The following is a 22,945-nucleotide window of genomic DNA, read 5'->3' as shown; positions in this document are numbered from 1 at the left end:
TATTACACGTCGATCCGGTTATAAATAGTTGGGATTCGGGAATATTCCATTTCTATATTAAATTTTGCCAATCCGCAGTAGAACAGCGTGTTGGATGCACGTTTGGAAGCACCAACCTCTTTCTTACACATATAAATGTTTAGCAGTGAGATGTTACAGGCTGATTCGATCAATCAAAAAAGTAATATTATCATAAGTAGTTTCTGATATTAAAATATATGATAATACTGGGCAGATTAAAAATTTTTGCTTGTAATGAATGTTTGTGTGCTTTTTGAAAAAATAAAATCAAATATTTTTATCCTACGGTGTCTAGTAGTTAAATGACATCACGTTACACCTTATTTCAGTGGAACAATAGACATAATTTTCAACATAGTCGAAATATCAGTGTGAGATAATCTATACTAATATTATAAATGTAAAGAGTCTGTATGTTTGTTTATTTAAATGCGCTGCGATTTGAAAATTTTATAGTCCATCCATTGGTATCCGTATCCATCCGCAAGTTTTCTACACTTATATATAGTATAAAGAAAAAAACCTTTTGCACATAAAAGCATTGAATGGAAATAAGATCTCTTTGAATTAGTGTTTAAGAGTGTCATTCAATTAAAAGACTTTTTTTAGTAAGGAAGAATTTAGCGCTTACTTGATGAATAAAGGAAACTAAAGGATGAAAAAAAGTAAAGTAATTTGTGACATATCCAAAACACGAACTGTGGTTGAAAATATGTTCTCAAACACTATTTGAATGGAAGTTCTTAAATGTTATACGGGTTTTTTTTATTTTTATTATTAATTGCATGATAATGGCTGAAGTCAATGAATTATTTTGAATTCATTTATTCACCTTGTTTCATTGTTTGAGTTATAGAAAATTCTATTAATAGATACTCATTTTGGGACCATAGACATTTCTATTTATAGTTATATAATTTTATATTTTATTTATATTTTAACCCTGTCGATTTAATAGAAGTGACAGGATTGACTTTGTTTTACTATCAGATAGAATCAGATAGAAATTCAGTTCATTATTAGGAAAACGAAAATAAAGCAATTTAAACAGAAATCACAGTTGCAAGTTTAGAAGGTTAAAATCAATCTGTAAACGTTAAAATTAAAAAAATCATTACCTTTTTAATTAAATTTGTGTTAACGCATATTTAAATTTAAAAAAAAATGTTTATAGGAAATAATATTGGAGTTTACTATATAAGACCATCGAAAAACTGTTTCTGATGATTAGTGGCGCTTTAGAGCTACCTTTACAGCGCTCTTAGCCGCTGATGTAAGATGTGGGTATAATAAATACAACAGTATACCAGCATCTACTGTACCGATACGAAAAGCAAGCGTAAATTGGTGTTTTGATTATACATTTTTATTATTTTAAATTAATTATAATTCGATTAATTTAATAGAGCATTTAAGTTTTTAATTATCACGCTTATCGTTCTTATCAAATAAATTACAGTCGCATATCGGAGCTGACTTACATTTTCTTTTTTGATAAGCAATTTGATTACTTCAGTTATATAAATCTCTACATAAAAAGTTTATTACATTTCCTATAAATAATTCGTTTTTTCTCTCAAAAATACAAATTATTTTTAATGTTCGGTGGTTAATTCATTAAACTACGTTTCCTTACTCACTTTACCATAAATGTTAGTTATGTATCTTAGATAATGTTACTAGCCGCTTATTATATTCAAATTAGGGTTGGAATGTAAGTGGAATATCATGATTATCTATTCGGTTCACAACAGGCTTTACTTATCTTATACACATGATTTTTTAGAGTGTATGGTTAGCCAACAAAAAGACGAGGCAGGGTATCTACCCTGATAAAAGGACCGTAAAAATATACAAAGAAAATTTGTCACTCCTTTGAACTTTTATTCAATGTTTTTTTTTTTTAGGTATCCAGGGGTACACATTTACGGGTGATATCTAGGAAGCCGTAGACCGTAGCCGTAGACCGTATGTCGGCCTCAGCACTTGTGGGTGCAATATTGCGGTGGGGGTACATTATTGTATACTCTCATATTATATTTCATACTTTCATACATAATATATATACAATGATTTAAAATGATAATGCTTAAAACAAATTGAATAATATTTGTACTGCTTAATAGATAATAGATATCCTATAAACTTGTGTCTCGTCTAGACTCAGTATAAAATAATAAATAAATAAATAAATATCTACACAATACACACACGGTCGTCTGTTCCTAAAGTAAGCAACTTAATGCTTGTGTTATAGGTAACAGCCGACTGGTATATAGCTATATTTTTTTTTTCGATAAACATACTTATAAATAATACGTATATAAATAAATATTTATATTACACCCAGACTCGGGGTGGGAATCGAACCCACAACCCTCGGAGCAGAAAGCAGGGTCACTACAAACTGCGCCAACGGGCTAGTCGAAAAAGTAAGTGAATTACGGTAGAAACATATTATTCTTGCATCACATCGATGCTTGAAGTCTCTAGACATAACACCAACTTCTTACTCAATTCCTTCACTATACGTTCACTATTCGTGCTGCAACGCTTTGGAATCGCTTACCAAAAGTGATCCAAGAAAGCACTTCAATTTATGCTTTTAAGGACAAGCTAAGAAATTATCTTTACTCCGAATTCAGGAACCTCTCATAATGGATATAGTCTCAATGTGTGTATGTATGTATGTATGTACATGTTCATGTAAGTGTGTCTGTAGCCAAGTATACTACTCTGATAATATTATAAATGTGAATGTAAGTTTGTTTGTTACGCTTTCAGGCCAAAACGACTAAACCGATCATCATGACACTTTGTACAGATATTCTTGGATGTATTGGAAGTCACATAGAATACTTTTTATTTAAAATAATTCAATGCGAGCGAAGTCGTGGGTAAAAGCTAGTTCTGGATAAGTTTATCGATTTATAGTCATTATTATTAATCACTCTTGCACTTCCGTGCCCGCGATAACAGCAATTCTCACCACCGTGGGTATCTCTTCTAGAGATAAGTTTGCCCTTGCCAAGTTTCTTTGTAAATATGATTTTTACTTGTTTCTTTTTTTTTTTAGGTGCAATAAAGAATAAATATGAAGTATATAAGCAGCTAAATATTACGAAGGGATTTTTGAAATCCACCTCATATTTTTGCCAACAAATTTATATTTTATAACAACGAAATTATAGTACATATTTGAAATACAATTGAAATTCACAACACTGAAAAATAATATGTAAATTGCTGCTCGATAGATTAAAGAAAAATAATTTTCTATCGAATCGTGATCGCGGATGATAAATACATACATTTTGAAAATTCCACGTATCCATGAATGCAGACGAACCATCGCAATTGCAAAATCGATACACTGCGAGAAAAAAATTGCTTTGGAACTCTAAGTTTGGTGAGATCTAGAGATCACAGCAGCCTTTCGCAGTCCACTTCTGGACATAGGCCTCTTCAAGTTCACGCCAAAAATGGCTTGAACTTATGTGTTTTGCTCATAGTCAGCACGCTGGGTAGGCGGGTTGGTGACCGCAGGGCTCCCGTACCCCGGTGATTTTTTAGCACCCTCTACCCCACCGTTACCGTGGCCGCTGCCGTAGCCGGGAATAGTGGGGCTGCTGGGAACTAAGGGCCGAAACTTTAGACGTGAACTCATGGGGGGTTTTGCCCATAGTCACCACGCTGGGCAGGCGGGTTGGTGACCGCATGGTTGGCTTTGTCGCACCGAAGACGCTGCTGCCCATCTTCGACCTGTGTATTTCAAAGCCAGCAGTTGAATGGTTATCCCGCCATCGGTCGGCTTTTTAAGCTCCAAGGTGGTCGTGGAACTGTGTAATCCCTTAGTCGCCTCTTACGATATCCAGGGTAAGAGAGCCGATGCCGTAACCACACAGCATCTAAAGATATATTAGAAATTTATTATGTGTCATTGAAATATGGTGATACCATTAATATTTATTAGTACGAACAGCCGCTCTGGTGTAGTGGTGCTTGTAGTCGCTTAAAACACCGATGGTTTGCGGGTTTGATTCCCGCTCGGAATTGATATTTGATTTGTATAAATATTTCTTTCCGATTTGGATGTCTGTCCTTGTGAGTCTCAACACCGCGCCTCGGAAAGTACGTTAAGCCGCCGGTCCCGGTTGTTATCATAAATAACTGATAGCAATCATTACTCATAGTAGGGAACATATCGGCCAACTCGCAGTGGAGCAGCGTAGTGCTCCAATCCTTCTACTGCATGGAGAAAGAGACCTATGCCCAGCAGTGGGATGCTACAGACTGAATGCTACCAACAGTAAAATAATATTTAAATCAAACGTTACCTGAATGTGACTGAAGTGTTAAAAAAGGTGACATAAAATAATAATAATTTATTCTTTTCGAGATCATTTTTAATTATTACACATACTAATTATTTATTATTTAATATTAACTGAGGTTGGGCACGGCAGGAAATATCGGCTATAAAAAATAGTAGTTCAACTGGGAAAGTGCCTCAACCTTACAGATAATCACAGCTAAATAATATTGTTTTCAAGCAATGTTGTGTTCCTGTGGTGAGTAAAATGACCAGAGCTCAGAGAGAGAGATGGTGTTATCTAAAACTTTTAGCTACTTGCGAAAAACTACTGCATTTTTATGTTTATACTTTTTTTTGAGTATTGAAAAAAGTATTAGGTCTTTTTGAAACGTATATTTATTTCAAAATATTAATCACAAGTACTAAACTTTAAATATAGATTTTAATAAAACATACATTACTGTCTGCGTGGTATTTTAACTTGTAATTTTAGGATATTGAGTAGTAAACGTTAGTCCACAATTTCCACAGTTTTCAGTTTTCCTATAATGTGATATTATACAATACACATGTATCGTACATGTATAATTTTTGCTAACATTTTTCTGTATGTTGAAAGACACGAGTGTAAGCTGAGGCTCCTTTGTCCTTTGACTAAAATTTACATTGTCATTGGCGTTTTTACTGATATATATTTTGCGGTTGTTTTGGGTGATTATTATATTTATAATCATTTTACGTCCTTGTATTTTCTAGACGATTATTCACTGGATTTAAAAAAAAAAACAAGTCATCGTTGAGATTAGATATAAAGCAGTATTTAAGGCTTGCGTTTGATTGCAAAACAACACACTGTCTTCCAAAATGAAACTTTTCATCGTCGTCCTTGGCCTTGCTCTAGCTGTTACAGCAGAAGAAACTATCTTCGCTGATTACCATCTAGAGGTCGGCATCCCCGAAAGGGCTCGCATAGACGCTGCTGAGGCGGCAGTGGACTTCGATGGATCCAGGATCATTGGAGGGCAGGTTACGGCCCTAGGGGCTATTCCCCATTTGGTATGTTTTATAATTTTTAGTCAATAGCTCTAACTATCTTGGTTTCACGTTTATTATTTAATAAAATTTTTGTAATTTTTAAAGGCTGGTCTACGAATCACATTGACCACCGGACAAACATCAGTTTGCGGATCTTCTCTTATTAGTAACACCAGACTGGTCACTGCTGCTCAATGTTGGAGAAGTCGTAGTTACCAAGCTAGAACTTTTACCGTCATTCTTGGATCTGTTAACTACAATTCTGGTGGCATTCGTATCAGCACCAACGATGTCGTTACGCATCCCAATTACAACACGAATAACATCAATAACGATGTTGCTGTGATTCGCATCAGTTCCGTTACTTTCAACAGTAAGTCAGTTTTTATAGTAGTATAATAAAATTTGAAATTCTATCAGTCTTAACTCTTGCTTGATTTTTATTTTAAACTAGCTGTTCCCGCGACTTCGTCAGCGTGGAGTTAAAAAAAAATGTTAAGTTCGCAGAGTTAGCCGGAACAAAGAGCCAGACAGACAGACAGACGAAAATTGTAAAAAATGTTATTTTGGTATATGTACCGTGTATCCATATGCATTTAAAAAGCGATTATTTTAACATTACAAACTCACTCCGATTTTATTAATTTTTATCGATGTTTTGAGTTTATAATATCACTAGTTGGAATAAATACTTTTTGTCACGACTTTTACCACAGGGGAAAGAAGAAAGATGCATATTTTTATATAGGACCGCGTAATCTGATTTATGAAAGTTGCGTTACTTAAAATGATTTATTAACCGATTTCAAAAAAGGAGGAGGTTACTCAATTCGACCGTATATATATATTTTTTTTATGTATGGTCGGGGCTAACTTCGTCGTTTATGACCCGATTTTGATAATTCTTTTTTTGTTTGAAAGGAGATATCTCAAGGGTGGTACAATGATAAGGAAACCAGGATCTGATGATAGAATCCTAGAGAAAGCGGGGAGAAACGTCGAAAATCGTAGTGACGACTTCATGCATGTAGTATATACATACGACTATGTGCATTTGTTATTTTTTTTCATCTACTTACGTTGTATTACTTGTCGATGTAATTGAAGTCGGTTTTTTTTCGTTTTTGCTAGCAAACACAATTATTTAATAATAAAGTTTCTTTGGTTTTTGATTAAATTGTATTTGATGCGAAATATTACAACTGTGTATTTTGTCATGATTGTAATGTAAATATTCAATAAAAAATAAACTGAAGAAACGTATTTCCTCAGACAACATTCGGCCCATCGCGTTAGCCACTGGCTCCAACGACTATGTCGGTGCTACGGCTGTAGCTGCTGGTTTCGGAAGAACGAGTGACTGTAAGTTTATTTTACTCTCTATTAATATTTAGTTTTTAAGTTGGGAATTGTAAATATGTATAATATTCAAAATTTTTAAATAAATGTCCTCTAACCTTTACATATTAATCGATGTCATTTGTTTTTTTACGTTTTTTGTTGTTATAGCGACCGAAGTGGCATTTTAATTAATTTTTTAATAATTATTTCTTAATTTCAGTCGGTGGAATATCAAGTCTAGCGAGACATGTAAGCCTGCAAGTAATTGATAACAACACATGTGCTAGCGCATATATTGCCGGATATGTCGTCGATTCCACTTTATGCACGTCTAATAGCGGTGGCAGAAGTCCCTGTGGAGGTGACGCAGGAGGCCCTCTCGCAATCGGCAATACATTGGTCCGTATTTTTTTCTATCCTCGGCTTTATTTTATACCAGCAACGACTTCCCTTTTTGCTTTATTCAAATACAATTTTATTTGTTTACTTTTAAAAAACTTTACATTACACATTCCGTTACTAAAAATATAACTCCATTGAAGGACAACGCTTACAATTAATACTTAATTAAATAACGTATTTTTTTTTTTGCGCAGATTGGTATCAGTTCCTTCGGTTCGTCCCGCGGTTGCACGACAGCTCCAGGTTGTTTTGCCAGAGTTACCTCGTTTGCTTCTTGGCTCAGCGCACAATAGACTTCACGTGCTATTATTTAAATAAATATTTTGATTTAACTTTATTTTCTTTGATTGCTTCAATACAACACCTCTACTATTTAACTTTTCGAAGACTTAGGTTTATTTACATTTAATTAATAACCTGCAGAATAAATATTGTTTTAAAATTGGAGTACACCAACCTTTTGAAAATAATTGTGTTTGCTCGCAAACGAAAAAAAAACCGACTCCAATTACATCGACAAGTAATACAACGTAGATCGACGAAAAAATAGTCAAGCAACTACGCGTTATCAAAGATTACTCAAAAAGTAGTTATCAGATCGCGATAAAATCTATATGTATCTACACGATAAACATCAACTTTCGATTAAATTAAAAATTATCAAAATCGGTACACCCAGTAAAAAGTTATTGCGGATTTTCGAGAGTTTCCCTCGATTTCTCTGGGATCCCATCATCAAATCCTGGTTTCCTTATCATGGTACCAAACTAGGAATATCCCTTTTCCAACAAAAAAAGAATTAGCAAAATCGGTACATCCAGTAGAAAGTTATGCGGTATAATACAACGTAGGTCGACGAAAAAAGCGTCAAGTAAAAACGCATTATTAGATATAACTCGAAAAGTAGTAGTTAGATCTCAAATAAATTTAAATGGGACCAATTGGCACACACCACCTTTCGATTAAAACAAAATTTGTCGAAATCGGTCCACCCGGTCAAAAGTTCTGATGTAACATACATAAAAAAAATACAGTCGAATTGAGAACCTCCTCCTTTTTTGGAAGTCGGTTAAAAATATAACATATCATACATGACATTGAATTGGGCACAGCTTTTAATTTTTCAGTAATGTATAAAATATTAAGCTACTATCCTTAATGATTAAAATTTAAGTTTAAAGGAAATAACGTCTAAGTTAAAAAACATTATTTGTTACAAGAAAATATATAAAAATATATAAGAAAATCTAACTGAGGTAGGGCACAGCAGGAATTTCCTGCTCAAAATATGGAGCAGCCCGACTGGGGTAGTACCTCGACCTTACAGAAGATCACAGCAAAATAATACTGTTTTCAAGCAGTATTGTGTTCCTGTTGGTGAGTAAGGTGACCAGAGCTCCTGGGGGATTGGGGATTGGGTCGGCAACGCGCTTGCGATGCTTCTGGTGTTGCAAGTGTCTATAGGCTGCGGTAGTCGCTTACCATCAGGTGAGCCGTACGCTTGTTTGCCGACCTAGTGACATAAAAAAAAAAAAAAAAAAAATATATATATATATATATATTATTTTATTACCTACACTGTCACAAAATTGCTTCAGAAAAAGTATTTACTATCAAAATTATCATCTCCTTAATAGTAGCTCCGATTCTTCATCTATATGAAAAGATTGCCAGAGCTCCTCGGGAGGGTCATGACCATGAGTAGTGTCAGCAATGTATTTGCGATTCTTCTAGTGTTGTAGGCGTCTATAGGCGACGGTAACCGCTAACTATCAGATGACAATACGCTTGTATACCTCTCTAATTGTACACAAAAAAGTTTTTTTAAAATACTTATTATTAATATTTGTAAATGGTTAATATTTATATTTTTAACCGACTCGACCAAAAAGGAGGAGGTTCTCAATTCGATTGTATTTTTTTTAATGTGTTACTACAGAACTTTTGACTGGGTGGACCACCGATTTTGTTAAAAAAAATTAATCAAACGGTGGTGCATGTCATTTGGTTCCATTTAAATTTCTACGCCCCCGGGGAATAGAGTGGTATTAGAGAAAAGTAAATTTTACAGGACGAGCAATAAACAGTTTTTCTGTTATATCGCGTATCTTAAACGGGCTATAATTTATTATTATTTTTAGCATTTTTTATATAACATGTAGCTATAAAAATATATTAAATATCAAGTGTACTTTAAGTCATTGCCAAAAATATGTAATACTGATTTTTATATTACTTGTATACTAAGTAACGGCACATAACGATTTTATTCCTGTGAAGTTGTAATGTAATGAAAACTATTTGTATGCATTACGATACTTAAAAAAACAGTATCACACGAATATATTATTTAAAATTCGTAATGAAATTTGTAAATCATGTTTACGTGAAATTGTATGAAAAATTTAGCTAATAATAAAACCGTAATGTACGTTTACCAACCAACACTTACCGAACACTTTGCGGTAAAGCGTGTTACGGAAATTAGTTATCCATTTTTTTACGTGAATAAAATGGTATAGCGGCTTACCAGCTTATTGAGACAGGTGTTCGTTCCATATTATATGATAACGATATTATTATGGATTATAATTGTAATATCAATTCCGGAGAGTAAAAATGTAAATTGTGGTAACTTCATGGATTTTTAGAAAAAAAAAAAAAAAAACAATCTGAAAAAAAAAAAAAACAGAAGATTGTTACGTCCTATAGATGCAGAAAATTCAAAAACATTAAAACAGTGGTAACAGTACTTTACGACTTTACTCCCCGAGGGGGTCAATTTATTTGAGATCTAACAATTACTTTTCGAGTTATAGCTAATAATACGTTCTTACTTGACTATTTTTTCGCGATCTACATTGTATTATACTGCCTTTTACTGGGAGTACCAATTTTTATGGTTTTTAATTAAATTAAAAGCTGATGTGTATCATTGGGTTACATTTCAATTTCATCGAGATTTTATTATAACTTTTTGAGTAATCTTTGATAACGCGTATTTACTTGACTTTTTTTCGTCTACCTACGCTGTATTACGTGTCGATGTAATTGAAGTCGGTTTTTTCTTCGTTTGCGAGCAAACACAATTATAAGTAATTTACTACAGTACTATATATATTAGTACTATATATACTTTTAGAAATAATTTTGGATTATTATAATTAAATTTCTTTTATATTTGATTATTTTTTTCATAAAGAAAACATATAAACGAGTAATGTAGTTTACATAACAATTAAAAACATTTTAAATCGTTTACACTTTTTCAATTAATTAAAATTACCTAACGATATCTATACTTAAAAATAGTAATGATAAAAACTAATCGGTACAATTACATAGGTATTTTGATAATTTTGTCGCTGCTGGACTTGCTACCGGAGTGGCTGGACAAGTGGAGGATGGCCGTCAACGTTGGGAAGACGGCCGCTCTACTCACCGGCGGCTCCAGGCCGCTACGTCAGCTGAAACTCCGAGGCTAGGACGTAGAGTGGAGGACCTCAGTTAGGTATCTGGGGGTCGACATCGACCGGAGGTTGCGCATGGTTCCCACCGTCAGTCGTGCGGTGAGCCATGCAGCAGCAGCCCGGTCAAAACTTCACTCCTTCTGGACAGAAATAATTATTTTTACAAATACATTTATTCCTAGGAGAGTAAATTTAGCTTGCGATCAATATTCCGATAGGAATTTTCGTCATTACTAGACCAGAACATTCGCTAACAGTAATATGCTTTGAGTAAACCGAATTTGTGCTTTGTGGCTACGGCACTAAAGAATTTAGCCACCCCCTCTGTATGGAATTGGTCGTCTGCGTTGGTGGGTGCTCGCTTGTGGTAGTATTTAAACTCGATTTCAACAGTAATACAATTTAATAAGTAAGTAAAAATAAGGTACATAAATGTGTGTTTGTACAATCGTCAACGAGAATGAAGTGAGCGGGTCGCCGCAGCGGGCGCGCCCGATGAATCGGTCGACGTAAGCAAATGTGTGTGTGACACACACTTGCAAGGCGTTAACAAGTTGCCGCCCCAGGAACGAAGTTCTGCTGATCCATCACTGGCAGCGGGCACAGTCTGTTGAAGGCACGTCGTACAGGTCCCGAAGTGGTAATCACATCTGCTACTCGAGCCACTCCGTCAGAACCGGGATAAATATTTGTCACTCGTCCCAGACGCCATTGATTAGGAGGCAGCCGGTCATCCTTGATCAGCACCATCTCGCCAAGGTTCAGCTGTCCGCCTTTTCTTTGCCATTTCTGCCTCTTCTGTAGTTCTGTTATATATTCCATATAAAAACGATTCCAGAAATGAGTCTTCAGTTTCTGCATTCTCATATAACGTGAGAGTGTATGTAGTGCAGCGGTTTCTTTGACCTCAGGATTCGGGAGTGACGTAAATGTTCGTCCAATTAAAAAATGAGATGGAGTAAGAGCAATAAGATCAGATGGATCTAACGACATCGGAGTAAGAGGTCTTGAGTTCAAGATGGCCTCGATATGTATGAGGACTGTGTTCATATCTTCATAAGTTAAATTAGCTAAAGACACTACTCGCTTTAGGTGGTGTTTGACAGACTTTACGGAACCCTCGGCTAATCCATTAAAATGGGGGCTATACGCTGGGTAAAATTTAAAATTGATTGAAGAGTCTGCAGCCTTAGAAGCTATACAATCAGAACTTTGTTTAAGGAATTTTGCGAACTCATTGCAGGCACCTACAAAATTCGTACCATTGTCCGAAAAGATGTTGGCGGGCTTACCCCTATGGGCTATAAAACGATTAAGTGCAGCTAAAAAACTGTCACTAGTTAGGTCGGTGACAAGTTCTATATGTACTGCTTTTATCGCCAAACATATAAAAATACACAAATATGATTTTATTAGCTTGCTACCTCTTCCTTTTCTATTCAAAATCATAACTGGCCCGGCGTAATCTACGGCTGTGTTAATAAACGGGAATTCAGTGTATAAGCGCTGAGCAGGGAGATTACCCATAATTGGTTGTGCAGTTTTGCCAGAAAAACGACAGCATTTTATACAATTACGAACTGTTTTTCTTGCAAAGGTTGTTTCTTGCCACCGATAACCCAAAATTGTTGTCTTACTAAAGCTAATAACAGTTGCGGTCCAGCATGCAAAAAAGCTATGCGATTAATATTCAAATATTAAGTTTGCGATTTTGTGTGATGAGTGGAGCAATATGGGATGTTTAGTTTCATAACTATAGAAGGAATTTAATAGTCTGCCTCCTACTCGCAATAAGTTATCATTGCAGTCATAAAATGGATTTAAATTAAATAATTTATTTTTTGCAGGTAACTCTTTTTTATTTTTTAATAATATATATTCTTTAAGAAAATCTTCTTGTTGAGCAAACCTACATAATGATTTTAATGCTAATTTTAGTTCATGAACCTTTAAATACCCACTAAGTTTATTATTTGGACTATGAGAGTTGTGACTAAATCGTTGAGCAAAGGCTATGATTCTCTGTAACTTTCCCAACTTTGAAAAACGTTTAATAAAGTCTGAATGGAAGGTGAAATGATCATTTTGTTTTGATGTTAAATGACATTGTACTTTGAGCTCAGGTAAATTTAGAATTTTAGAACCGGTTGGTTGAGCAGGCCACTCTGACTGATTCTGAGAAAGAAATAAAGGGCCTGACCACCATAACGATCAGTTTGCCAATTGCTTTGCATCTGCACCACGTGACCCAATGTCAGCTGGGTTCAAATGCGTTGGTACATAGCGCCACATGGACGCTTCTGACATGTCAAGAATTTCCTGAACTCTATTGAAAACGAATGGTTTTAGTAAATGACTTTTTTCAGATTTTATCCAGCCAAGAACAATAGTGGAATCATACCAGTAAGTATAACTTTTTATATTTAATCTTAATGAACATTTTACCTTTTCAACTAACCTTGCGGCGAGCAGCGCACCACACAATTCTAGTCGCGGGACCGTTGCAGGTTTTATTGGAGCTACTCGACTTTTTGCAGTTAACAAGTTAATTGTTGCCTGGTCCTTAACAGGGATAGATTTAATATAAACACATGCTGAATATGCTTGCGTTGATGCGTCGCTAAAGGCATGAATTTCGACTTCAAATAGAGAGTAATCAGTTAATACGAATCTTGGAATTTTAATGCTATTTATTTAAGTTAAAGAATTAACAAATTTGTGGTAATAAATTTATGTAAGTATCATTTTACGGACATGTATTCTCTGTCATGTGACCTAAGCTTATATATTCTTTAATGAATTCACAATATTTCATTTTAAATACAGAATCTTTTGAAAATCGGCGCTCTAAAGACAGAAATCTAGATAATGCTTGTTGATAAGAATCACCAAGTTTGTCGGGAGATTCACTTAAAGGAATCGTCACAACAAAACGTCCGTCAGAATCATAAGTATAGGTATCTATAAACTGTTGCTAACATTCTTGTTCTTCTTTAGATATATGCTTACGTATTGACACTGCTTCAAATTCAAAAAAATGATTTAATTGATTATCAATGTTTTGATGAGATGATATGATAGCATGATTGCAATGGACTGTATTGGAATAACATTGAGTTTGTGCAAGACCGGAGATTAACCAACCAAACTTGGTTTCACTTAACGTCGGCTTGTTTTTTCCTAATGAAATGTTATTGGAGCAAAGCACACTCCAGAATATATCTGCCCCAAGAAGCATATCTACTTGAGATGGGTAGAAGTATGTGGGATCGGCTAAAGTAATCCCCTTTGGAATCATTATTGATTTACAATCAACTTGCGTAATGGGTAATAATTGTGTGATACGTGGCACTATAAAACATTTAATTTCCTCTTTGTACGTGGAATTAAGCGATGACATAATAACGTTACATTGTTTGGATAAGCATGAAGTTTGACAGTTCAATCCTTCAACTAATGACGAGATCGAAGTGGTTGGTAAGTTAAGTTTATCACATAAGTTTTTTGTAATAAAACTAGACGTGCTGCCATTATCTAACAATGCGCGTATAGTATGTTTTTTACCATTATAGTCAGTAGCTTCGATCAAAGCTGTTGACAACAATACACAGTTTTTATCGATAGCTGACAAGGCTACATTATCATGTAAAGTGTAATTACGTTTTTGAGTTTCAGGTGGGCTGTGGGGCGACGGCGGCGTCGACTGCAGCACTGAAGAAGACATCGACGATGGCACTATATTCGGCGGCGGCGCGGACGGCGGCGCAGAGCAAAGAACTATATTATTATGTGCAGTGATCGATTCACTTGGTGTGTGTGATTTATGTGTATGTAATAAGCTGTTTATTTGCTTATTACATACTCGACAAGGCCCTTTTTTACAGGTATTTCTGGTATGACCTTGACGTAGGCAGTTCAAGCACAATTTAAGAGATTTCGCTTTTGACATTCGGTTCTCTAACGAAAAAGACCTAAACTTTAAACAACGATATATAGCGTGATTATGTTTACATAACGGACAAACATACGGTTTATTTATATGTGAGGAGTAGGGGTTGGAGGTCACTACTAATGATTTTTGACGATTATTATAAGTGACGTCACTGTGTCTACGTTTCGTGTGAGTGTCCTCCATGGTCTCCAACAGATCAGCTTGATTGTTTAGGAAAGTAATCATATTCTTAAGTGTCGGCAAATCCTTCAGCGTGTTACGGTAAGTTTCCCATTCATGGCTTGTTACAGAGTCTAACTTCGTAGAAATAATATACACGATTAGTGCGTCCCAGTGTTCAGTAGGCAATTTCAAAGTTTTCAAAGCTCTAAGATTTTTATTTACGATGTCAATAATGTTACGTAACGCTTTAGAAGACTCTTTAGCTATTGATTCAATATTAAAAATCGATTGAATATGATTTGTAACAAGAAGTCGTGTGTTATTATATTGATCACACAAAAGATCCCATGCTACGTCATAATTAGCAGCTGAGAAGTCGAGCGAGCGTATGACTAATGCTGCACTGTCTTTTAAAGTCGCGCGCAGATAATGAAATTTATGTATTTTAGGAATGGAGTTATCATTGTGCACAAAAGAAATAAATGTATCACGAAATTCAAGCCAGTCATGATTTTGACCCGAAAAGGTAGGTATAGGTATAGTAGGTAATTTAAGTTTTGGCCCACCTCCATGCACAGTACTAGAAACTGACATCGAACCGGAACCGGTGGCGCCGGGCTGTTCGTGCCGCGCCAACAACTCTCGGGCAAGCGCGATGCTCTGGAAGTACTGGGACTCAAAATTCTCACGTCCTGTGAATTGGTCCTCTGGAATTTCAGATACATTTTCAAGGTTAGATTGAACATCATCATATTCTGAATAAAGTTCTTCTATTTTAGTAAGGCGAATGTTGAGCTCGTTAATTAAAAGCGATGTTATCGTGTCTGAGTTTTTAAATGAATCTAAATAATTTTTAAAAAGAGTAAGCTGAGCCTTAAATGTTGCACGCCTTTTTACTAAAGTTTTAGGGTCCATTATGAGTTATATGATATGTATTATGTACTTACGAAATCAGTATAAACTGTAAATAAATACAAATAGAATTTAGGCGTAACTAATTAAAGAAAATATAGAAAAATCCTTAAAAGCAATAATGAAGAGAAGCGAGGGTTCAGTAAGTGTGCGCAGCTAGGTAAAAGCTAAGCTAAGCGTGCGATGCGAGCAGCCGACAGCGCCTTCGGCTGATGCAATACCGGTCGGCAACCAATTCCGCACAGCAAGTGGGTAGGTAGCGGCGGTAAGCGGTCATGCGTCACAATCGCGATCGACTGAAATACGTAATAGCAATAATTACCCACTATTCGTTAAACACAATCCACATACAAAACGATTAATCCAAATCAAAACCTCTGAAATAGACAAAACGTATATGAATATAATAAATAGATAATTAAATGCAATTTATATTTCACGTTATTTTTGACATAAACTTGTGGAGGCCTATGTCCAGCAGTGGACTGTTTAGGCTGTAATGATGATGATAATGATGAAACCGAATTTATTGAATAGATTAATTGAAAAGAATTTATTAATGGTATGTTACGGGTAGGAACTACCTTGGTATAGAGTTTGCAATGTCGAAGTTGAACAAAGATATTTTGTATTTTGCGGCACGTCTCAATTCATACCAGAATACGTCATAACTGGAACAAGGGAGGTAACATTCTTCGGATTATTGGATTTCATGATTGACGGTGTACTGCCAATGTTAGAAATGGTTCTATAATACAAACAATATTGACTATATATTCTTATTGAGTTAGTATTTGTAGACGTCGTATATAGAGTCGATATAGGTGACACGTGATTTCATTTAAATTTAATCGTGATTTAACAAGTACTTTTTATCTGAGGTTATTGCTTGACTATTTTAATTTGTGGTAATTACTAAATTATCGCCACAAAAAAAAATATAAAAAGTAGTGTTCTTTAGACCACACGACTAAACTAAATCTTCTTTCGCTGCATCTATATGTATGTATATATATTAATACTTCAAATTATGAGAAAGAGAGCAAGAAAATGTGAGCTCGCACCTCTCTATCTTGCCCGTACATTAATATACAAAACGTAACACTCTCTGTTCTATCTTCACTAACTTATAAAAAAAATTAAACCTAATCTAAAAATTAATTTTGAGTTAGCGCCAATAAGCAAAATTGGTAATTACGTACAGCGTTATGCGCAACAGCAACCCGAACGGGCACACACGTGACGGCACACGTTGTCGTGACGATCGTGCGGAGAGCGCATTTTTATGCAGGCTGAAGCGTAGCGTAAGAAATACTCAAATTACAATTGTCCATTGTTCGTATAATAGTTGAGTATTACATATACAAATACAATTACAGTATAAATCAAATCTCCGTGTAATTGTACTGACAATGCTGACAAATTTCCCCGTTGAATCGCAAAGTCGATACTCTGGGAAAGAAATGCACCAGCTACACCATTCTGGTGATTGGTTGAGTTACCAGTGTGGGTAATGAGATGTTAATTCGATAGTTTTAGATTTTTTTTTACGTTTTTATTCAAAAATCATGTGGTGCCTACCTATATTAAATAATAAAATCATAGTCTCGAAACCTTAATCCAACTGAGACGGTGTTCCCCTTTATGATGGTGTGGACCGGAAATAAAACGACCGCGGACATTTTATTCGAGAAAGCCTCGGCCCTTGACAAAAGAATTTATTACATTTGTTATTCTAATTGGAAGTTTTAACAGTCACTTATAAAGAAAAGCTTTATTAATAATTCGAGGCTATTACTAGTTATATAGATTGAAATTCTTAATTATACTTTGAACTTTCGAAGCGTTATATTTTAAAACTCACATCGCTAAAAGCGGGTAGCAACGCGGGATTTACAAGTATTATGTTTGTTTGAACTTCGTCCTGTGCGCAGCAGTATCGTAAGGAAACTTGTATATCTTAGGAGATATTCTAAGATATTTAAAATCACCAATCCGTAATAATTACGATAAATATTTATATTTTTTTTACATATAGAAAGAGTATTTATTCAGAAATGGGACAGAGAGAAAATTTTATATAGGAGAAAAATTCGGGAGTTCTCGTCAACTATCAAAAATTCAACAACCTACATCACCTCTCTTTTTCAATAACGTGGTTATCCCGTTTTCCTCTAAGGTTAAGGATTTGGGTGTGACTTTGGATTGCTCTCTCAGTTGGGCGGATCAGGTTCGTGAGATATCTCGCAGGTTTTATGCATTCTTTCATTCTATCTTGCGCTTTAAAAATTTTCTTCCCGTGAAGGCCAAGATTGATTTAGTAAATTGTTTTCTTTTACCTATTATTGATTACGGCGATGCTTGCTACCCTGACTTAAGCGAGGAGCTCCTGATCAAGCTGCAAAGACTGCAAAATACTTGCATTCGCTTCATTTATGGGCTGCGCAAATACGACCATATTTCGTCCTACCGGTCTCAACTGCAATGGCTGCCGATTAAAGAAAGGCGAAAATTGAGAATTCTCTGTACCCTCTATTCTGTAATTTCCAACCCTTTTGCTCCTTCTTATTTAAAATCTAAATTTAATTTTCTCTCTAACACTCATTCTAGGGATCTTCGTTCTTCTCTTAACCTTACTCTATGCATACCTTCTCATAAATCTGGTTTTGTGTCTAATTCTTTTACAGTTAATGCCATCAGACTGTGGAATGAGTTACCGGTCAACATCAGGAACTCTCCTTCTCAACTTTCTTTTAAAACCCAGGTTAAAAAGTGGTACCTAAAAAAACTCTGTCAATAACCCCTCCTTATTTATCTTTTTACTCTCCTCATCTTAGGCTTACATTAAATATAACTTCATGTCATGACATTTCTTCGTGTGTTTACTTTTGTTTGAACGTATTTTTTTTTCTCTTTTTTATATATTTTGTTTGTAGTATGTATATATGTATATATATAAGTATATTTATGTATTTATATGCGTATGTTTATTTTGCTTGTATTGTTTTATAGTCCTACCTCAACACTTACTTTTACTATTTTTTTACGCCTTAAGGTTGACTGGTAGATAAGGTGGTACGGCCTTAAGTCCGCCTTTTGCGCAACGTGCTATCTTGATGTGTTGTTATGTTGTTTTTTTTTTTTTTTTGGAGTTGTGTAATAAAGTTTGAATAAATAAATAAATAAAAATACCTTATTGATTTAGTTTTTTCGTCTATTATTTGCAAATAAAGGTGCAAATAGGAATAAGTACGTAACTTCTAAAAATTTATTAAAAAACTTCGAGTATGATATCTATCGTAGTTGAAGTATGTATACTTAAAGCAAAACACTATCAAGTTTTATCTTTTACTGAGTGCAGTGAAGAGTTCGGAAAGCAAGCGTGCATACACAAGTTTGTAACTTTCTCAATTGAAACTTAGGCATCCGATTCAAATAAGAACCAAGAGACGTGGGCGAAAATTTAAAAGAAAATATCGAATGAGGCGATTTCATATTAATATATTCATATTAATATTCGTTTGGATACGGTATGTATTGTCAAAAATGTAGAAGATGTTGTAGATTAGCTTCTTGAATAAAATCACGAATGGCGATATTGAGAAAAAAAATTGCAACTCTTATTTAACCATAAAGTATTTCCGCAAAGAAGTCTATTAACTATTAGCTATCTTTCTGTCAAAAAATTAAGGGCTCTTATACAAAATTGTGAGCCCTTAGAAAACTTTAATCCGTTCCTTTGTAAAATCCGTTCTTAGTGGACATCTACTACTATTAACTATTTCCCAGCCAAAATTCTAGCTTGTAGCACAAAAAATTAAGGACATTCTTACATTTAATACATCTTTCGAAAGCCTTTATATCTTTTTAGGGCGGCCCTGTGAAAAAAAATAGTTTTTGGCAGACGTGTACCAACGATTAACTAACTTCTCTATTAAATTTTATGTTCATAGCACATAAAACGAAGAAATGTTGTACAAGCTTATGAGAGACCTTAGACGTTTTTATTGCAGCCCTGTCGCAAAATCCGTTTTTGTTGCCGTCTACCAATAACAAAAAATAGACATAATAACATAGAAATAAATAAAAAAAAAACGTGTGGCACTCGGGGACTGCCGCGATAAAGCTATTGCATAGCATTTTGTATCAACTTATGCAATTATAATTATTTATTTATTTTATTTATGCAGTATTTCTTTTTCTTTGATATTAATTCAAGTTACACTTTTTGAGCGTGGTGACCGATAAGAAAACAATTTTTTTTTCTTTTATTAAATAAATAAAAAGTTTATATTGTTTAAAATATTTTTAGTATTTTACAATTTTTTATACACCTATATACTTTCTCATAAACAGCTGCTTATGTATTCGTCCGATTTCGGAGCAGCTCGTCTCGATTCGTGCGAGTTTCGTAGAGTCGTACAATACGTCTAATCGCACGCACACAACGCCGTGTCGAAGACTGCCGAACTGAAACGACGTTAGACGATGCACGGCCTTCAAGCCACACCTCCGTGCCCGTCGGAGTGGGGAGCGTGAGGTTTTTTCGTTATGGAATTTCTGGATTCGGTCCCCGCGCTCAAGGCCCGCGATAGAAGCTGTGCAATAGCTTAAAAACTTTATGTTGTAAAACATACGATGACTAAACGAGTAATTTACTCTGTTGAAATTTTATGTAAAGTGAGGGACTGCACTTTTTGGGCTTCGCATAAAATGAGATCAACGAAGCCAAATCCTTCGAGAACTTTCTATCCGTTTATCAACTTAAACTTTGCAGTCAGAGTCATAGAAATGGTTTCATTATTATATTTGTATTATTAGATTTAGATTTATAAGATAAAATTATTACTAAAATATTTAGAAAGTTCTTATATTATGTGGCTATAGTTATCACGTGTCAGTGTAGTGCTCGACAACGCAAGTACGTTAATTTAGCTAATATTATTAACCTTTAACATGTGATGCCTATAAAGTATGTTTACTTACAGACATTATTCAAGCGCAATATGAGAATCTTTAGTAATTTCCCGCTTTAAGTAATGCAGTGTACACTATTTTCAAGATAAGTTCTGTTGTAACAATTGTTTTTGACTCGTAGGCTTAGTTTGTTTGCGCTATGAACACATTTTCTAACGATATCTTTTGCAATGTCATTAATTTTGGATAAACAACGTGTAGGTAATTCGTATATAGTAAAAAATATTATCATTTAATTTGTATTCGAATATTATAAGATAACAAATATAAGGTAAAAAACAAAAGAAATAGAAGGACCTTTTCAAAATAAACGGCGTGGTTAATTGGGCGCGTAATTGACACAGCGATTTTGTCTCGATAAAAATAAAGGGCCATTTCAGATTTTGGTGTCATCTTTTTAAATATGATCGAAATTATTGTGCCATAAACAGAGCATGCAAGCATATACTTTCTTCGTCATTAAACAAAAATATTTTTGTTAGAAATATGAATTTTGTATTTTCTATACGAAATTCAGTACATAACTTTCTGTGATTTAAAAAAACAGGCACTAAATATTTTTGAATATCATATCAAAAATTGACCGACAACACGACACACAACATACGAGACACACGACATGCAATTGATTGTACGTCGTTCCATAGCTTAATTGGCTAGAACGCCGACACGGTCAGTCGGAGACGCGGGTTCGAACCCCGCTGGAGCGGCCAATTTTTGATATGATATTCAAAAATGTTTAGAATTCCTAATGTGTGGATAACACAAAAATAAAATCATACATATTAAAAAGGCACTATTCATAAAAAAATGGTATTATTGGTTCACGGACTAATTTCTAAGTTATTGAGTAAGCAGTCCGATTTTTATAGAAGTGAACAATGAAAAGATGTAATGACATACCTATTAAAAATTAGTGTTGGGAAGGTGAAATTTACTTCTATTAATCTTAGGAATAAAATATAAACATTAGGTTGTTGTTTAATAAAATATTTTAAATTGTAATAGTTTTAAATTGTCAGGTTTATGGTTTAAAAATATATTTTACAACTCATACGAGCAGAAAAGTAACCACAAAGCGGGTGAAAATACACGGAGCATCTGTTTAGGTAATTTTTTAAAAAAATATTCTTAACATAATATTCACACCGCTTCTGTTACTAAGGTTACTGTTACTAACTTGAAACTGCGCCAGCAGGCTAATTAGGATTTCCATGAATAACGTAAAATAAAATATACAAAATTAAGATTTCTATTACACAACGACTTGAAAGCAAACATTTCATTTTTTTCTTTTTAAAAACAATATCATTAAAAGTATATTGAATGCTTTAGGAAAGTTCGACGATCTATTAGCCTAATAGCTGAGCAGTGAAACGGCAAAAGGAGATTAAGCTGTGCATAGTCATCGCTTTCCTTGCTTTTAATTGATAAGCAAATCTATTTCATAATGAGTCTTCTCGTTGGAAGATTTTAATAAAATGAAAACCATTACTTCTATACTCCTCATTCAATAAATTAAATATTTCTCTTCCTCTAATCAATGAAAAAAAAAATGTCGTTCTTATATACAGTCGAATTATTTGAATAATTTAGATAATTTTTTTCACGACATTTGCAGTATAATTTATATAATAGTCCGTTGGTGCAGTTTGCAGTGACCATACTTTCAGCTCCAGGGGTTGTAGGTTCGATTCCCATCTTGGGCCACAATTTAAAAAAAAATCATTATTCAAATAGGCCGAATCGTCATTTTACAAATTTTAAAAGTGAAGCTTCTACCGATTCGGAATGTAGATTCTGTAGAGAATCCCTTAGTCACTCCTCCTCTTACGACACTCGCAGGAAAAGATGAGAGAACCACACAACAACGTAGAGAATAATCGGAAAGAAATATATATCTCTTATATATATAATTCTCGTGTCAGAATGTTAGTTAACATACTCCTCCGAAACGGCTGGAACGATGGTTCGCTCGGCTGGTTCGGCGTAGATGAGTGTTTGCGTTGCTCTGGCGCGTGCGCTGGCCGACTGGAGACAGGCTCTCTCCCCGCGCCGCGCGCGTCCGCACCCCGCGGGCGCCTGGACCGGTTCGCGAGTAGGGATGTGAGTAGCGGCTAGTGATGTGCCGCCACACCACCCCCCTTGGAGTTTGGAAAACCTGCGGAAAAATAATCGGGAAATCTGATTATGCGTCCGGACCTTGTGGTCTTTACCAGACGTTGACCATCAGGGTTTTTAATCGCCGATTTCGGCGCGTCTTCTAATGAGTCGGTCAGTATGTAAGCAGGTTTTACACGATCCATTGAGACAGTCACTGGTCCTCTATCCAATTTCACAATGACTGTCTTGTTTGTT

The 22,945-nt window shown here is 34.9% G+C and overlaps 3 protein-coding genes across 3 annotated transcripts; 1 reads left to right on the top strand and 2 right to left on the bottom strand.

Moving 5' to 3' along the window:
• The first annotated feature begins 5,200 nt into the window (after nt 1–5,200).
• LOC123657600 (trypsin alpha-3-like) lies at nt 5,201–7,443 on the top strand. The gene is made up of 5 exons (XM_045593123.1): nt 5,201–5,392; nt 5,477–5,744; nt 6,644–6,733; nt 6,933–7,111; nt 7,309–7,443. The coding sequence occupies exons 1-5, from the start codon at nt 5,201–5,203 to the stop codon at nt 7,405–7,407; spliced, it is 828 nt and encodes a 275-aa protein (XP_045449079.1). The 3' UTR covers nt 7,408–7,443.
• A 3,529-nt stretch (nt 7,444–10,972) lies between these two features.
• On the bottom strand, nt 10,973–11,810 carry LOC123657715. Its single transcript, XM_045593232.1, has one exon. It carries the CDS (start codon nt 11,632–11,634, stop codon nt 11,131–11,133), a length of 504 nt encoding a protein of 167 aa, XP_045449188.1. The 5' UTR covers nt 11,635–11,810; the 3' UTR covers nt 10,973–11,130.
• Nucleotides 11,811–12,795: 985 nt separating this feature from the next.
• Nucleotides 12,796–15,613, bottom strand: LOC123657599. Its single transcript, XM_045593121.1, has 3 exons — nt 13,729–15,613; nt 13,043–13,223; nt 12,796–12,910 (listed from the first exon to the last, which is right to left on the bottom strand). Exons 1-3 carry the CDS (start codon nt 15,611–15,613, stop codon nt 12,796–12,798), a joined length of 2,181 nt encoding a protein of 726 aa, XP_045449077.1.
• Nucleotides 15,614–22,945: the final 7,332 nt, after the last annotated feature.

The sequence above is a fragment of the Melitaea cinxia genome, chromosome 11 (assembly GCF_905220565.1).
Source record: "Melitaea cinxia chromosome 11, ilMelCinx1.1, whole genome shotgun sequence".
Classification (NCBI taxonomy): domain Eukaryota; kingdom Metazoa; phylum Arthropoda; class Insecta; order Lepidoptera; family Nymphalidae; genus Melitaea; species Melitaea cinxia.
This window is presented reverse-complemented; position numbering and strand designations above follow the sequence as displayed.

What these genes read in the sequence shown, in the direction of transcription:
- LOC123657600 (XM_045593123.1), top strand. Translation starts at nt 5,201, where the DNA reads ATGAAACTTTTCATCGTCGTCCTTGGCCTTGCTCTAGCTGTTACAGCA. An exon ending in CAGTTCCGTTACTTTCAACA is followed by an intron (nt 5,745 to 6,643) that starts GTAAGTCAGTTT and finishes GTATTTCCTCAG; the next exon opens with ACAACATTCGGCCCATCGCG. An exon ending in TCGCAATCGGCAATACATTG is followed by an intron (nt 7,112 to 7,308) that starts GTCCGTATTTTT and finishes TTTTTTGCGCAG; the next exon opens with ATTGGTATCAGTTCCTTCGG.
- LOC123657715 (XM_045593232.1), bottom strand. Translation starts at nt 11,634, where the DNA reads ATGAACACAGTCCTCATACATATCGAGGCCATCTTGAACTCAAGACCT.
- LOC123657599 (XM_045593121.1), bottom strand. Translation starts at nt 15,613, where the DNA reads ATGGACCCTAAAACTTTAGTAAAAAGGCGTGCAACATTTAAGGCTCAG. An exon ending in GTTAAGTGAAACCAAGTTTG is followed by an intron (nt 13,224 to 13,728) that starts GTTGGTTAATCT and finishes CTCTATTTGAAG; the next exon opens with TCGAAATTCATGCCTTTAGC. An exon ending in GGTGCGCTGCTCGCCGCAAG is followed by an intron (nt 12,911 to 13,042) that starts GTTAGTTGAAAA and finishes CGTTTTCAATAG; the next exon opens with AGTTCAGGAAATTCTTGACA.